This window comes from Lonchura striata, chromosome 8 (genome assembly GCF_050655825.1).
Source record: "Lonchura striata isolate lonStrDom1 chromosome 8, ASM5065582v1, whole genome shotgun sequence".
Taxonomy (NCBI): domain Eukaryota; kingdom Metazoa; phylum Chordata; class Aves; order Passeriformes; family Estrildidae; genus Lonchura; species Lonchura striata.
This window is the reverse complement of record NC_140710.1, coordinates 6,307,550-6,322,652: the sequence shown is the minus strand read 5'-3', so window position 1 is coordinate 6,322,652 and position 15,103 is coordinate 6,307,550. Positions and strand designations below refer to the sequence as shown.

The 15,103-nt window shown below is 40.2% G+C and overlaps 1 protein-coding gene across 14 annotated transcripts in view; it reads left to right on the top strand.

Annotated features, from left to right (window-relative positions):
* The window catches only part of OSBPL9 (oxysterol binding protein like 9), a 57,692-nt gene extending 42,956 nt beyond the window's left edge, over window positions 1–14,736 (top strand). For 4 of the 14 annotated variants that reach the window (XM_085586263.1, XM_085586268.1, XM_085586266.1 and 1 more), the window contains 15 exons: window positions 2,772–2,810; window positions 5,756–5,849; window positions 6,394–6,495; window positions 6,824–6,983; window positions 7,656–7,768; window positions 8,045–8,163; window positions 9,452–9,537; window positions 9,768–9,936; window positions 10,939–11,023; window positions 11,311–11,421; window positions 11,808–11,871; window positions 11,986–12,126; window positions 12,989–13,067; window positions 13,396–13,487; window positions 13,867–14,736. In XM_085586263.1, coding sequence (XP_085442389.1) covers window positions 2,772–2,810; window positions 5,756–5,849; window positions 6,394–6,495; window positions 6,824–6,983; window positions 7,656–7,768; window positions 8,045–8,163; window positions 9,452–9,537; window positions 9,768–9,936; window positions 10,939–11,023; window positions 11,311–11,421; window positions 11,808–11,871; window positions 11,986–12,126; window positions 12,989–13,067; window positions 13,396–13,487; window positions 13,867–14,149 — 1,737 coding nt within the window. In that variant the 3' untranslated portion in view covers window positions 14,150–14,736. The remainder of the gene's footprint in view (window positions 1–2,771; window positions 2,811–5,755; window positions 5,850–6,393; window positions 6,496–6,823; window positions 6,984–7,655; window positions 7,769–8,044; window positions 8,164–9,451; window positions 9,538–9,767; window positions 9,937–10,938; window positions 11,024–11,310; window positions 11,422–11,807; window positions 11,872–11,985; window positions 12,127–12,988; window positions 13,068–13,395; window positions 13,488–13,866) is intronic. The other 10 variants (XR_013340438.2, XR_014957018.1, XM_021529315.4 and 7 more) reach the window with 6 other exon arrangements.
* Window positions 14,737–15,103: the final 367 nt, after the last annotated feature.

The following is a 15,103-nucleotide window of genomic DNA, read 5'->3' as shown; positions in this document are numbered from 1 at the left end:
GACATTGCAAGGAATTACTAGCTCATTTTTTCTTAATTACTGTGTAAATGTATTTAGTAGTTATTTTCACAGGGGTTTAATTCCTATGAAATTTTATTATTTTTAAAAAACTGCTATGTAATTAACAAATGTGAAATTGCAGAGTTATAATCTTTTCCGACTGTTAATCAGCTGGCAATAGGTGGCTGAGTTATCTTTCTTGTTTCTGGTAAATATAAAATCCTGTTTCTGCTCTGTGAGAGTTTATTGGGAGTTAGACAGACGTGACCACTTATGCTGTTGCTAAGCACATTTTGAAGTTCTTTATGTGGTTTAGCTGATAATGGACAAAGCTGATAGTGGCAGATGAAGTCTTTTAGATCAGGTTCAGTATTTTACTGCTCCAGCTACCATGTGAGTGTGAAGGCAGGTGGAATTTGAATCCCCCAAAGGTGCTAACACTTGCTTTTTGTTTCACTAAATCAGACCTTGAAGTCCTTCTTTCAGTGCCACTAAATATTAACCAGTGTAAATAGGTGAGCTTATCCACTAAGGAGTAGGGGTTTATTGTTTTGGTTATTTGCTAAACCATATTTAGAGCTCTTTTGGAGCTGTTGAAGACAAGGTGGGTTAAAGGGGTGCCTTATGTACAGCTAATTGCAAGATGCTGATCCACATATAGGGGAAAAAAAAATTCCCAGTAATTTAATAACCTCTTTTCTGCTTCATCTCTTCACCTTCTTTGTCTCTCAGGCATCTGTACTTGTTGACTACAAGGGAATTCTGTCTTCCTTCCCCCCACACCTTTTCCATTAACTGTCTTAGTATCCTGATTTCCTACTGCTGTAGAAAATTTATAATACAGAGGGTTTGGGGCTTTTTTCCACAGTTCTGCAAGTTGCTTGTGTATGATGCAATCTCTGTGTAAAAATGTATTGTGCCTGACTGCAGCTTTGTGCTCTCCATTAGAGACCTGTTAAAATGCTGCAGGTTTTTTTCCCCCAAATGTGTAGGGCAAGTATGGCTGCTGACTGACACTGCTGAAAATAAATCATGTTAACACCACCCTGCACCCCATTTTTACTTCCACAGTGCCTTTCTCATTAGCAGACAGATTTGCCAATCTGTGTATTTTGATAGTGTTACCACTTCTCTATATTCTTAGAACTCTGTTTCCAATACACAACCATTTACTACGTGGATTATTTTGGAACATTGAGGCAAACCTGGGCTTCTGTTTGTTGGAGTTTTGTTTTGTTTCTTTTTTAATTGTGTGTTCAATTGTTCTGTTTAATGGATTTTTACCTGTGTTAACATTTGGACAATTAAATTTTAATTAAACTTGCTGGTAAATTGAGTGTGTAATTACATCACTTGTACTGAGGTGACTCATGACATTTCCAAAAAAATGAACTAAATACCAGCTAAACAGGAATATATCATAATACATTAATTGCTTATCAAAAAGCAGTCAAAATAAGCAGAGTGGGATGGGCAGATGGAGCATTTGGCCTGTGTTGTCCTCTTTGTGTGTGTGGTGTAAAATACATGATGTAAACTTCAGTGTTAGAAATATATATGTGTTATGAAGTACCTTTTATAATTTAGATATTTAGTTTTGCATCCTTCCTTTCTCTTTTTCACTCCATTTCTGGCCAGTCTTGCCTGCCCAGTTTGGTGGAATTTCTGCCTTCCTTACCTGCTGCTACTGGTGCATTACTGAGATGGGGTAGCAAACATCAGTGCTCCTGCAGCATCTTTGTGGTTTATTTCTTACATCTTAGAGATGATGGACACAACATGGGGGTTTTATGTGTTGGAAAAAAAGTTATGTATTTTGTAAATTTGCAACCTAGTGGAACTTTTTGTCCTTGGTGTTCTTTTTATCATGGAAAGCCAGACTTCAAAAATGTCAGCCAGCAGAGATAAAATTTGAACAGCCTATTACCATCTGTATAAGTCAAGAAAGGATGTATTAAGTATCAAAACATAAATATGTGCCAACTTTCTTTATCCTTCTTACAGCTTTTTTTTTTTTTCCTCTTACTCCTTTAAAATGTAACTGGAAATCCGGGGGAATACTCTGCAGACAAGTTTTGAGGTTCACACTGGATGAATGAAGTTATGGATTGATGTACTGACCAGTATGAACTTTACAGCAGAAGGGAAGAGATTTGGCTTAGTGTTCAGTAAAATACTCTTGCTGTAGAGTGCTAAAATTATGCTGGCTGCAGATTGGCATTAACTGGCCTGCTGCTGTGTCATTTCCCCTGAGGACAGATGTTTTTTACATTGCCCGCTATTTCACTTATGCTTTTAGGCAAAAAACCCCAAAATCTGAGATAGTGAATGATCTTAAAGCATTTTAAAATATAGTGGATGCCAAAAAGCAAAAGCTAAAACCTTTCAACTTAAATTTCTGCCTTGTATGTTAATCACAGAAACTGAGAACTTCATTTTTCAGGGACTTACAGGAGCTGCAGAGCATACTTTGGGGAGCTCCTAGGTATTTGGGAAGCACACACATTATAAAGCAGAACTATACTCTGCAGTAGAGAAGGGATATTTTTAAAATTGTCTGCACTCATGTGGACGGGCCCTCAGAAAATGCTGATCTTCAGAGGTGTGTGTGGAATTTTCTTCCACGTTCAATTATTGTATCACATGATGAGGAACATTTTATGGCTGAAAAGGTGAACATTCCTGAGGGAAACTCACTGTTCTCACTTAGCACGGAACTGATAAATCATGCAAGATTGTTATGTTGATATTTGTAACATTTTTTCCTTAAGGACCAAAATAATGAGGAGAAGCACGCAAATGGACTTATAGTAAGTTTAAATCTAATCTTTATCTCCTTTTAATTCTGCAGAACATGTGAACAGAGACCTGAATTTCCACTCACTTTGCAACATGCTTCTTCCTTTCTCTAATTTACTGCTTCCAGTGTCTTGTTAAAATTCCTGTTGAGTCCTTAGCTCCTGAGGTTGGCTAACACCCTTGTCCTTAGAAGATAGAGTGGTCAGTTTTGTATGGAGTGTCTTGAACAGCATTGTTTTGACTGAACACTTAGATAAAAATCTGCCATGTGAACAGATGAAAGGGAAATTACTGGGATGGAAATAGTTGTGTGTTCTGTCTGAAGTGTCTTTGTGTAGGAAATAGATCTGCTCTCTGTGTGCTTCCAAGTAGTTTGTCTTTTCTACAGTGCTGCTCCTTTGATGCAGAGTTGTGTAATGTCTGTCTAAGCAATGTTTCTTCTTTAATAGAACTTCTGCATTTTTAATGTAACTTCTGTCGTTTTTGGTTTTGTTCACACGTGGTTTCTCTTTCTTTGTTCTTTTTTTGTCACTTGAGTGCATTTCAGATACTTTTAATAGGAGATTAGTTTCAGTAAAAACTCTAAAAATCCTCATGTGTTTTCATTAGAGCTGACAGTAATTCCCAGGCCTTAGTTGTTTGTCCACTACAAACAGCTCTAGCAGTAGGATTTTCTGGTGTGAACCTTGGACTGAAGATGCACATGCATATTTCAGTTTTGTGCTCATCATAAATAAGTGAATTATTATGTGTCCTGCAGATGGAACATAATTCAGGTCTTAGTATGAGGGAACAGCTTCTGTGGTATCTCCTGGAAAAGAGAACCTGTGCAGGAAGACACTTGCACAGGCACAGGTGACCTGCACATCTGGGCTGCAACTCAGAAATTTCAGAGAGATATTGCAGCTTGATATAGTCTGGATTTAACTAGCCACTGATCTCATTATCTTTGGATTGGCTTATACTGGGGAGGAAAATATCTTTCTGTAATAATATATTAACTGTGGATCAGGGATTGTGAAGTCTAAAATTGTGATGCTGTGGAGGTCAACATCACCTTGGGCTGAAGGTCAGGATTTCACTTTAAACTTAGGCAGAAATAGAATCATTGCTTGCTGCCATGGTGGGATGAGTCTTTTTTCTGTGTAATTGTTATTCAATTGTTATTAAACTCAGAGTAGGAGACTTTCAGGTCTTCAGCTGTTTCTAGCCTATGAAGGAAGGCATCCCTCAAAATACCCAATATGAAACTCCATTTCATGTTGCAGTATGGAGAATTATTTAAGGATGAGATTACAATCCTGAATACAAAATTAATTACTTTGTTCTTTCTTTATCATGCCAGTTGTCTGTATCATGTGGATTATTGGTTTACTTAAAAAATAAAGGAGATGCAGGTAGCAATAGCATCCTGTGTATCATAGAACCATCTTGGGGTTTAAATCTTAACTCTTAAGATGGGATCATAATTTTAAACTATGAACTCTGTGGGACAAGGACCTTCCTGTGTTGAATACATAATTCCACAAGGAGCTCAAGTATTGGGTAAGGGACATTGCCTTTATCCTGGAATGCAGTGGAGTAATATTACCTGTACTGGATTATTTGTATAGTAAGTAGTAAAAGCAATGAAATTGTAGAATGCTACTTTTTTGGCTGTTTTTAATGGAGACTTTTTAAAAGTGATAAACAGAGAATAATTGTTCTGTTTTTAGTTGAAGAAATCCTGTGCTATTAAAAAAATAATAGAACTTTTCAGTGATTTTTAGAGTCATACAGTGTCCTGAGTTGAAAGGGATCCACAGGGATCAGTGTTCCAGCTCCTGGCTCTGCACAGGACAGCCCCAAGAATCACACCGTGTGTCTGAGAGCATTGTCCAACATCTAGAAGTAGGATAAAGTTCAGAATTTCAGGTAACCAGGAAAGAAGGCAAGAAAAAAAATCTGCTTTTAGTAGGAAAATGGGAGGAAGGGTAAATTGAGCCTGTTTCCATCAGTCTGAATAGAAAATAGAAATAGCAAATAGAAATTAATGGACTAAAGGGAGAGTAGAACAGTTGTAGACACTTCTTTTAAGTACTGGTGTAAAAAAGAGGATAGGGATGAGCATACTGACTGCATTTCTGAGCAAACTGGACAAAAATTGTCATAGTTCGGATAGATCAGGCATGTAAATTGCATGGTGTTTGGAAAAGGGTTTTGTGTGCCTTTTACTCATCTAACAACCAAGAAGTTCTGGTGGTTGTGTGTAAACATAAATAAAAAACAGAGCTTAGATTATATTTTGGGTTAAAATACATGGCAGTTTAGATTTCCAAGGGTCTTGATGCATAAAAACCAAGGACATTGACTGAAGTTAGTGGCTTTTGGGAGCACTGAATTGACCTGGTGCTTCATTTTCCAAGTGCCCACATTCAGAAGTAGGTTGAGATGTCCTCTACTGAGCTGCACTGAACACTGTCAGCTTGCTTTGGGAAGAATTTTGCCAACAAAGCTGCTTCATGACTCTAAGCATGCTGATGATTCTTGTTTTGATTTATGGGTTGATCTGCAAAATGAGGTTTTGAGAAATTTTTTTTTGTTTTGAAAATACAGATTACCTATCCTGATTTTGACCAGATAATTTGCATCTAACTTTCCACTCTTTGCATGCATTATTAATTAATGGACATTGGGTGGCATACCAGAAGCAAGAACCTGAAATAAGAATTTTTTGTAGGACACTTCAAATCTGCATCAAATCCAATTTATTGTGCAGTCTGTGTAAAGAATCAAAATATTCCCACCTCAAAAGTATTTCTCATGTCTTCAGCTGTCATTTTGTGTTTTACTTCCTCTCTCAGGGATTCGCTCTCTTGCATTTGGGCATTTCTCATGCTCACAATGTTCTTGCTATCTATGCTTTATTTTGTTTTAATTGAGGGGGAAAAAATGTGCTTTTCCTTCTCTTGCCTAGAGCACCATCAACCCTGTGGACGCCGTGTATCAGCCCAGCCCCTTGGAGCCGTCAGGGATCAGCACCATGCCTTCCCAGGCTGTCACACTTCCAGGTAGGCTGGGCACAGCCACCTTCCCAGGCTGTCACACTTCCAGGTAGGCTGGGCACAGCCACCTTCCCAGGCTGTCACACTTCCAGGTAGGCTGGGCACAGCCACCTTCCCAGGCTGTCACACTTCCAGGTGGGCTGGGCACAGCCACCTTCCCAGGCTGTCACACTTCCAGGTGGGCTGGGAAAAATCAGGAGCAGAGCAGTGACTGCTCAGATGGGCTCAGCAAGGACAGGAGTGGGATGTACAGAGCATTCTCACCAACCTGTCCCTGGTTCTGGGGATAAGCTGATGTGTTTTATTTACTCTCAGTTACTGGCTTGCATTTCTAACACTCTTTTTAAAAATGATACTGTGATTTTCAGAAAAGGCAAATGCTTTCTAGCTAAACAACTGTGGGGTTTTTTTTTTAATGCCATCTTTGGTTAATAAAAAAAAAGACCTAGGTATGGTTTTTGTAGAAAATTATTTAATTTTTGGAGGTGAGTTGAAATAATGTGGAATCTCCTTCTGAATTTTGGGGTTAACATATCAAAATATCCCCTAGAACCTGCTCAGTTGTGCAAGTCAGAGCAGCGACCCTCCTCCTTGCCAGTGGGACCTGTAGTAGCATCACTTGGGAATCAGACTCCAACACCAAATAGTACAGGTACAGTTCTGGGTAACTTTAATTAAAGTACAAGAAACCCTGTAATTAGTCATTAAAACAACAGTATTATTGGCCTGCATCTTGCTTTTGATCAACACCAATTTCAATGTTTTGTTAACACCAGTAATGCTGCTCTTTCTCCCCACCTCCTTATGACTTTCCTTTTTGTCAGTTGTTACTCTTTATGAACCTGCCTAATTATTGCTTTTAATTTTGTGCGTTCCTCTTCTGAGTTTACATCAGTCTTTATTGATTTGAACAATTCTTCTGTAAGTAGATTTTGAAAGAATTCATTTTTATTGTTTCTGTGATTTTTAATACTCCACAGGAAGTGGGCAGTCAGCACCTAGCAGCAGTCTCACCTCTCCAAGCCATGTCAACCTGTCTCCAAATACAGTCCCAGATTTTTCTTACTCAAGCAGTGAGGATGAGTTCTATGATGCTGATGAATTCTACCAGAGCAGTTCTTCTCCAAAGCGATGTATGGAGTAAGTAGCTGACAGTGTGCAGTGTGTGCTGAATGCAGCCTGTATCTACAAGGGCATGGCTTGTCTGCTTGCAGAAATTGGTTTGGAAAGGTGGGGGAGGTCAGAAAGCCACTTTGTGTAACAGTGTGAGATTACCCCCGCCCTCAGCCACATTCAGCTGTCCGTGAGGGAGGCAGTTTCTTCCTCTGCTCCTTCCCATTCCATCAGATAAATTCTCACAAACTCTAACAAAACAATCTTTGGAAGGCCCCAGCTCAGAGCTGTAATCTGAGGCCATGGTGCATTTCACATGTATTTGCTGCAGCCTTTGGTAAATGGCCAATTCCCTCATGCATTTGCTAAAATATATTCTTTGGAGTTGGCACCCTTTCCCCAAAATCTCTGTTTACTCTTAATTTTTTATTAATTGTAAAATTAATTTTAAGAGATTCTACACATTCCAAAGAGGGATTAGTAAGCTGCTTTCTGCCTTCATGTGTTATCTGAGGCTGCAGGCTGTCCCATTCCTTCAGCTACAATCCATTCTGAGTTTTCTGTGAATTAGCATGCACCATGTGTATTAATGTCTGCCACTGCACAGATGTCTATCACTAAATTCCTTGTCTGTGAATATCAAATAATTTGGTCTGAATTACTTAATTTGAACGGTGAGAATTTATAAGTCTTCTTTAGTTCTTCAGGGTCTGCTGCAGTGCTGACTCGGAGCAGCACAGGGAGCAGCCTGAAACGTCCAGATACCACAGAGTCCCTCAATTCTTCCATGTCTAATGGCACAAATGATGCTGGTAAGTGGCCTGTGTCAGCTTTCAGTGAGGAGTTATTGATTGTTAATCTGTGTGTAAACTGGGTCAATATATGCAGGATTTTTATATAAGTATGTGTGTGTGTATATGTATGTGTATGCTTCCCACTTATGGGAAGTGGTTTCTCTACTGTTTCTTTACTAATGGAAGGTTGCTGAATTGTAGGATTTAGAACTTGTATTTTTTGACATATATGCTAATGAAATGCAGTCTGATTTTGAAGGTTTAGAGGAAAACAAAAGCCATTTGGTCTTTCAGATCTCTTTGATCCTCCCGACGATCGAGAAGATGATGGGGAAGGAGAGTCGGTGGAGGAGCACAAAAGTGTTATCATGCATCTCTTGTCACAAGTGAGATTAGGCATGGACCTCACCAAGGTAAACTTGCTGGTGTTCCTGGGGATGGGAGGGGCAGCAAACCCAGAATTCTGTGTTAAAAAAAAAAATGTTACATAATTTAACTACATATTTATTGTAAGAGCTAGTTAAGCTGTAATCTTCTTAGTGTGGTGCTTTTGAATTGGAGTTCTTACTGGAAGGGGGAAAGTGGCTGCAGAATAAGTGTATCCAGGTGCTATAATGTGTTTGGGAAAATAGTTTGCTATGGAAAGTAGCTGTTTGTTCTTTTTGAACATAATTCTTGGAGTGCTTGTGAAGCTGGCATAGGGAGAATGCTGCAATGTTACTCCTGTCTTTAGCTTCCTAGAACAAAGTGCTACAAGGCCCCAAGGTATGGTGACATTCAATAAAACACAAAGTAAAAGGGAGAAGTAACCATGTAATGAAAAGCTTGGCTTAGTTGGGATCTTAATGAGAAAATAAGTGGCATGGGTATTATGAAATGCTACACTTAGGTCTGGCAAAGAAAAGTTGGGTTCTTCATGAATGAGATTCATGCTGGTGTCTGTCTGAAGGTAAAATGAACAGCATTCTGAAGGTGTTGGTCTTTCCAGGTAGCTTGGATAAATTTAAACAAGTGATTCCAGAGTGAGAAGGGACAGGAGTGATCAATCCTTATCCATAAGCTTCCTTAAGTGGATGAATTGAACTGTCCAGCCTGGAATGAACAGTAGATAACAAAGAGATAACACTTTTCTGGGGAAACAGCCAGCAGCTCACAAGCAAACTGCTCAAGGTTTCTGGCAGTTCTGTGTAGGAATTGATCCAGACTGTGTCTGTTCTGGGAATTCATGGGATAGCTGAAAATTACTGATCTCAAATTGGGCTGCCAGGAATCTTTATGAGCATGTACCTTGTCAGCAACAGTAATTGAGGGTGGATCCCACTGAGCAGATCCACAAGGATGGACCTTTGGAAGTAGTAGAGAAGAGCTCAACCTTCATCTTTACAGAGACATGCAGCAGGATGGGACTGTAAGTGAGTGAGTGTGACTGCAAATTGACAGTGTTCACAGAGATGGAATTAAATCAGTAGTGATACTGTAATTCAGACCAGCTTTTGATGTGCTCTGAGTGGGACTAGAATCCATGTAGGATGAGACTGTGATGCCAGCTGACCTGCATATGTCAGAACCCACTGGTGAGCTCTTGCTCACAGGCAGCTGAGGGCACACGATGCTGTGGGTGCTCTGTTTGCTATTTACAGTTGGCTTTTGTACAGGATACTCAAATTCCTTCAGCTAGATGAGTTGTTTTTCTTCACTCAGGTGGTTCTTCCAACGTTTATCCTGGAAAGAAGGTCGCTGTTGGAAATGTATGCCGACTTCTTTGCACATCCAGACTTGTTTGTCAGGTATTTGACTTTTGGAATAGGAGCATTCACTGTTCTCATACTGGTTATGGCCCTTGTTTGCTGCCAGAAGTTGGTAGTTTTTGAAGAAGATTGCTTGGATTTTGGTTGAAACTTCAAAAACAGTCAAATCAGCCAAACTGTTAGTTGTAAAACAGCCAAGCACCCATAAAACTATCCAAGGTCCCTGCTTATATTTCACTCTGCCTGTCCTTTTTTCTCTCTCTCTGTAGCATTAGTGACCAGAAGGATCCCAAGGAGAGGATGGTTCAGGTGGTTAAATGGTACCTCTCAGCTTTCCATGCAGGAAGGAAAGGGTCAGTTGCTAAGAAGCCTTACAACCCCATCCTGGGGGAGATCTTCCGCTGCCACTGGGTGTTGCCTGGCACTGAAGATGACATGGTGAGTTTCTCATGGTGTTTTTTTGGAGCCCAGAATGCAGAGATGCAGCCCAAAGCTTTGTTAAGTCACTGACTGAGATGGATTATGCTGTGCTTAAGTAGCAAATCAACAAACTGTAGCAATTTCTTAACCAATTCTCCCCATCATTCCTTGTTTTCTTTCGACGGAAGTATAAAATCTTGCATAACAAAATTTGTTTTCTAAAGAACTACTTGACATGTTGAAAATGCCCTTTTCCTCTGCACTGTTTCATAGCACTGATTATGAATTTGTTTATTCTCAAAGTTCTGATTTTTTTTCTTTTATTTTTTAAACTAGTGCAGCCCAAAGGGTTTTTTTTGGTTGTTTTCTTTTCTGGCACCTCATTTGGACTTCTTGCCTTATTGCCAGTGATGGTGTGGGAAGTGCTGTTGTGAGGTGCTTTATGTAGCCTCAGTATAATACCTCCAAGTCAATGTGATTATTTGGGTATAAGCCATGTATTTTTCCCATTTCCTTTGTTTCCCAGTGATCTGTTTGCTGAAATCTTGTTTCTGAGGTGAATATTTGCACTCCAATTTGCTGGCATAAAGGCAGTGTTGTATTTGGGTGTCCACTGCTTCTAACCATGAATTAACTACACTTTGCATTCTTTGCCACAGGAAGTGAATATTTGTTTATGGTTTTGTGGTACATGAAATCTGATCATTATTAATATGCAGATTAGACTTTTTGAGAAGCAAAACCAGAAACTATTTCTCTCACTTAAATATTATTTTGTAATTGGATTTATACATGAGTGTTTCAGTTTGCCTGTTTTTTCTGGGGACAGTTAAAACAAAGACATTTATACTTAAAAGTAATAGAGTAGAAGCTCTGTCCTTTAGAAAGGATCCTAATTATAGGACCAAGGAGTCCTGCAGTACATTTTTAGAAGCCTTTAAAGGTGGAAGCAGCTTCTCAGGGAAGCTTCCAGTGTTTGCAGGCCCTGTGAGTGATGGAACCCTCTCCCCTGTCCCACAGGAGCCAGTCTCAGAAGGACCAGTCCCCTGGGTCAGCAAAAGCAACGTCACCTTTGTGGCAGAGCAGGTCTCTCACCATCCTCCAAGTAAGTTGTGACAGTGCCTTTGCCAGGATAGGTGGCACCTGGAGAGGGGTGACAGTAAAATCAGCTCTTGGCTTAAATCTTGGATTGACACTTTCCTTCCAGACTTAAAAGCTGAATGTTTATAAATAAAGACTTAAAAATTATAAACTGCTTTTGTAATAAACTAATTGCAAACACTGTTGTCACATAAGTGTGAGGCACCAGGGGATACTTCCCAGAGAATGAATTTGGAAACAAAGGTATCAATGTCTTGTGCTGCTGTTTTTAATACCTGTCTCTCTCTTCAGTTTCAGCATTTTATGCAGAGTGTTTTAGCAAGAGGATACAGTTCAATGCTCACATATGGACCAAGTCCAAGTTCCTAGGAATGTCTATTGGGGTTCATAACATAGGGCAAGGTATGTGTGTAAACTGAACACCAGAGGAGAAATTGAATTCTGCAAATAGGATTTTTCATAGAATAATTTACATAAATTATTTGAAGTCATCATACTAAATGTAAGCAATGATTGAATTTTTGTAACTGGAGGTTATGTATATGAATTAGAGATTTCTTCCACACTGTGTGCTGAAAACATCTAGGGCCCAGTTTTTTCCCAAAAATACAGCTATCCCTGCCTCCTCCAGAAGCTGGGCATTCTCAGCATCCATTGAAAATGAAGTTCCTCCCCTTTCCTTTTCATGGCATGTGTTTTTAATGGTATATTTAATGAGATCATTATGAAAAGTTCTGTACAGATTTTGCTTAATGTTTTTCAAATTTATTTTTATTTTTCTTTAACAGGGTGTGTTACATGCCTAGATCATGATGAACACTATATTTTGACTTTTCCTAATGGCTATGGAAGGCAAGTAAATGCTCTAATTGGTGTTTTCATATTTAATGCCTTGTAGTGTTTCATGCTTAGTATTTATTGGTCAAGAGCTTATCATTGTGTGCATTTCTGTGTTTCTAATTGCAGGTCTATTCTCACTGTGCCATGGATAGAGCTTGGGGGGGAGTGCAGCATTAATTGCTCAAAGACAGGTTACAACGCTTCCATCATCTTCCACACAAAACCATTTTATGGAGGAAAGAAGCACAGAATTACAGCTGAAATTTTGTAAGCAGCTTTCTTCATCTCACTTTTTCCTTCCTTAAATGCCAACAGTTTTAACAAGACAGTAAAGAGTGTAAAATGCTGAAGCAGCAACACCTGAAGGAACTTAGCTCATCATTACCTGTCATGGAATTGTCCATTTTATAGCCAAATTTGTGAGAGGAAGCTGCACAGGCCTGTGTCCTACTTTATGCTGTTGCAAACATCCTCAGCTGATTGCCAAAGGGAACTTTGCTCCCCTCGATTATCAGCAGTGACTCCACCATTACCTTTCCTACAAATACAAATACTGCAGCAAGCCTTGGGATACTGCTCATAGTGTGTCGGTTGCAAAATTCACTTATTTTTGCCTGTGGTTTAGTGGGTTTTGATTAAGCCCTGTGCACATACATACCCAGCACAGAACATTCAGTGGAGATTCCAGTCATATTTGGAGATGTGCTGTGAGCCAGCAAGTGGATGCTGGCAAAACAAGGTTTAACTTGGTTTTACATCATGAACACGTTGATAGATGCCATTTAAAAACTGGTGTCTTGTGTTTCCCAGTAGTTTGGAAACCTTTTTAAGCTTAAACTCACCACCCTAAATCTGTGTGGAAGGCCTGTAACTGCTTTCCTAAACTCTAAATGCAGATGCAGCCCTCGGGCAAGGCCTGTTTTACCCTGACCAAGTGCTTCCTGCTAAGGTTTGTGTAACTCACTCATGCCAAACTGCCTCCTTGTAAACAGAACCCTCCTCTCTTCTGTGCTGGGCATGGGCACTTGGGCTGATACAAATCAGGATTTACAGAAAACCAGGTTTTGATCCTTTAGGCTTTTTCAGTTGCTGTAATACAGCTGAGAAATGACTGTTTGTTTCTTTTTAGTTCTCCAAATGACAAGAAACCCTTCTGCTCCATTGAAGGAGAATGGAATGGGGTCATGTATGCAAAGTACTCCACAGGGGTAACACAGCTTGCTTTATTTTTTCTCTTTTCATCACAAATACAAGATTGTACTTAGAAAGGGGGGTTTGGGGTGGTTTTGTAGGTTTGGTATTTTATTTTAAACAAACATTAAAAGTTAGACCCTCCTATGAGGCTGTCCAAAAGAATGCTGAACTGGGGATAAAACTTGTTCATTTATTCTTAAGGAAGCTTGATTTTTATACAAGAATAGAATCTGAAGAATTATCACGTTTCATGTAACCAGTGACTGGAGTGTGAGGGTGTATATGTTTGAAGTCTAGCTAAAGAATTTAACAGGTTTATTTCTTTTTCATCTTCCACTCCAGGAGAATGCTGTCTTTATAGATACCAAGAAAATGCCTACAATAAAGAAGAAGGTAAGGAAATTGGAGGACCAAGACGACTTTGAGTCTCGCTGGTAAGAACTTCAGTTAACTGGGAACATTAAGATTTTATTTCAGTTAGACTCCGGTTTGCAGTACAGGGACTAAGGCTGCACTGATCCCAGCACTGCATGCTCTGCTCTCCCTGAGCCCAGGTACAGGCAGGCTGGGGATTTAAGGGGGAAGAGGGGACCAGGAGTTCTCAGTCATATCCTAATTGGGATCAAATGTTCAGGGAGGTCTGGAGAGCTCCACCACAGCCTCCTCCCTTCTGTCATAACAGAGCAAATACCAAATATCCTGAGGGCTTTTCTGCCCTTTCTCTAACCTGAGGTCGACCTTTATTCACTGCTCTGTCTCCAACTTGTGGCACTCTGCTCCCATAAAAGCCTTCCTTGCCCTTTCTCTTTCAAGCTTATGGAAGGATGTCACCTACAACCTGAAGATCAGAGACATCGACGCGGCCACGGCTGCGAAGCACGCGCTTGAAGAGCGGCAGAGAGCCGAGGCCAGGGCCAGGAAGGAGAGCGAGACCTCGTGGGAAACGAGGGTGAGCTTTGTTCCAGCCTTTTGTTCCTTTCTGGGAGCCAGGAGAAGCTCACCTGTGGTTATTCCTTTGCAGCTGTTCCACGAGGACGGGGAGTGCTGGGTGTACGACGAGCCGCTGCTGAAGCGCCTGGCTGCCAGCAAGCACTGAGGGCGGCCGGGCAGCTGAGCCCCGACGCCACCACGCAGGTACCTGGCACAGCCCCACCCCTCCAGTGCAGCGGCTCCTATCTCAGGGATACTGGACTTACTGAGACAAAGCAATTCACCAGAGGCTGAGCAGCTCCAGGCAGGGCAGTGCCCAGGCTCAGGTCCTGCTCCTGCTGCCTCTGGAGCAGGGAGAGGCTGGCCCTGGGGCACAGACACTGTATAACCACTGTGAAGGCCACGGCGGTGGGAGCAGTTGGGGAATAATCCTGGGTCCTACATATTTAAAAAGCAAGGAGCAAAATGCAAGGTGTCATGTAAATCTCGCTGATGTTTGCAATGTGTAAATATGAGGATTCCTCTGATGGGACAGTTTGTTAGACAATGCTACATAAATGTTATCTTCCACCTGTATGATAATCAAGTCTTTTGGCATTTCAGTGTCTTGCCCAAAATAACTGTTATTTTGAGATTGAAATGTAACCATAGATAATTCTACCCAATGCATCTTAAAGCTTCATAAAATAGATTTTTCAAACTTCTCTTATGGACTTTTTATTTATTTCATAATAAACCTTTTCAGGAAGACCATTTTTCAGTTGAGTCATGATAAATTAATTATGTGAAATGTATTAGCGGTATTTGTTTTTCCACTGGAATAACCCTTGCAGCTAGCTTAACCTATACTTTTTAAAGTAGTTAATGAAATAGCAGAATTAGCATCTGCAGCATCCACAGGAGAAGTTTTCTGTACTCTATATCCAGCCTTGTCAGCACATCAGGAACCTCTGCATTTTGCTACAGTTAATAATGATTGAGTAAGTAGCTAGATGTAGCAATCAAACTACTTCTCTCTCCACAGTTAGGTCTAGCTTTTATTTGATTTAATCTTAATTTTGTCTGTGTTGCACATACAGAAAAACTAAAAAAGCAGTGTGAGATGGAAGCCTTTTCTCCC